This window comes from Lontra canadensis, unplaced genomic scaffold (genome assembly GCF_010015895.1).
Source record: "Lontra canadensis isolate GAN:19392208 unplaced genomic scaffold, GSC_riverotter_1.0 scaffold88, whole genome shotgun sequence".
NCBI lineage: Eukaryota > Metazoa > Chordata > Mammalia > Carnivora > Mustelidae > Lontra > Lontra canadensis.
This window is the reverse complement of record NW_022631082.1, coordinates 4,626,447-4,628,113: the sequence shown is the minus strand read 5'-3', so window position 1 is coordinate 4,628,113 and position 1,667 is coordinate 4,626,447. Positions and strand designations below refer to the sequence as shown.

Below are 1,667 nucleotides of genomic sequence, written 5' to 3'. Positions count from 1 at the left end.
AACTCATAACCCCAAGATCAAGTGATCCATGCCCTGCCAACTAAGCCTACTGGCTGCCCCGGGACATTCATTTTAAAGAGGTGATCCTGGTAGTAGTGTCAAAAACAGGAAGGGGAGGGTGTTACTGAAGAGATTTTGGTCAACTAAAGAAATCACAACCACAACTCTTATGTAAGACACAAGACCTAATGAGTTTGAAATATAATGGCACATTCTTCTTTTGTCATTGTTTTCACATTGCCTCTTTCCAGGCAATTTCCTTCTCGGCCTTTTGGCTAAGATCAAGTGCAATTTCCATAAGTCGTATGGAATCTGGGAACCAAACAGTGGTTTTGGAATTCATCCTTCTGGGACTTTCAGAAGATATGGACTTGCAGCCCCTCCTCTTTGGGTTGTTCCTATCCATGTTCCTGGTCACCGTGCTTGGGAACCTTCTCATCATCCTGGCCATCAACTCTGACTCCCGCCTCCACACACCCATGTACTTCTTCCTCTCCAACTTGTCCCTCACTGACATAGGTTTCACTTCTACCACTGTCCCCAAGATGCTATTGAACATCCAGACACAGAGCAATACCATCACATATGAAGGCTGTCTTACACAGATGTATTTTTTCATGATTTTTGCTGGACTAGATAATTTGCTACTGACGGTGATGGCCTATGATCGGTTTGTGGCCATCTGTCATCCCCTGCGCTATACAGTCATTATGAACCCTCGCCTTTGTGGTCTCCTGCTTCTGGTTTCTTGGTTAATCTGCCTGACATATTCTTTGTTGCAAAGCTTGATGTTTTTGAGGGTGTCCTTCTGCAAAGAGATAGAAATCCCCCACTTCTTCTGTGAACATACTCAGATCCTCAAGCTTGCCTGCTCTGACACCCTTGCCAATGACATCCTGCTGTATTTTGTAACTGGCCTGCTGGGTGTTATTCCCCTGACTGTGATCCTTCTTTCTTATTATAGAATTATTTCCTGCATAATGGGCATTTCGTCGGTGGCAGGGAAGTATAAAGCCTTTTCCACCTGTGGGTCTCACCTCTTGGTTGTCTCCTTGTTTTATGGGGTAGGCCTTGGAGTCTACCTCACTTCTGGAACAACTCATCCCTCCAGAAAGGGCTCAATAGCCTCAGTGATGTACACGGTGGTCACCCCCATGCTGAACCCCTTCATCTACAGTCTGAGGAACAGGGACATGAAGAGGGCTCTGAGGAGACTTTTCAGGAGAGGAGTTTACTCTCAGTGAGATAACCAAAGCTAAGGACAGACAACAGAGATCCAAAGTGCTGATAGCTGGTGTTCCTGAGTATGTAATCTGAAGAAAAAACATAAATACTATTCATGATTTACTAGAAGAAAAACATCCCTGAACTGAAGACAAGCTTGAAGCAGCACACCAAAAGTCTTATTGTTCATGCAAGAAAAAGAATGGTCAACCAATAACTAAACTTCTCATGAAAATATGCTATTTCCAGGACACAGACTCCTGTAAGCAAGCATCAGGGGAGGAGAAGGCAAATTGAGGAGTGCTTTGGGGAGAAGGGGGCAGGAGTGACAAGCATTTCACATTACTGATTTGACTTTACTCCTCTCAGTTATATTCTGGCTTTTAGCACCAGGAATGCTGGATCATGGGTCTCCCTGGTCTCAGTGTGGAAACCGTTATCTA

The 1,667-nt window shown here is 44.6% G+C and overlaps 1 protein-coding gene across 1 annotated transcript; it reads left to right on the top strand.

The window, feature by feature from the left end:
* Window positions 1-302: 302 nt before the first annotated feature.
* Window positions 303-1,244, top strand: LOC116882844 (olfactory receptor 7G3-like). Its single transcript, XM_032883474.1, has one exon. It carries the CDS (start codon window positions 306-308, stop codon window positions 1,242-1,244), a length of 939 nt encoding a protein of 312 aa, XP_032739365.1. The 5' UTR covers window positions 303-305.
* The last annotated feature ends 423 nt before the right edge of the window (window positions 1,245-1,667 follow it).

What these genes read in the sequence shown, in the direction of transcription:
- LOC116882844 (XM_032883474.1), top strand. Translation starts at nt 306, where the DNA reads ATGGAATCTGGGAACCAAACAGTGGTTTTGGAATTCATCCTTCTGGGA.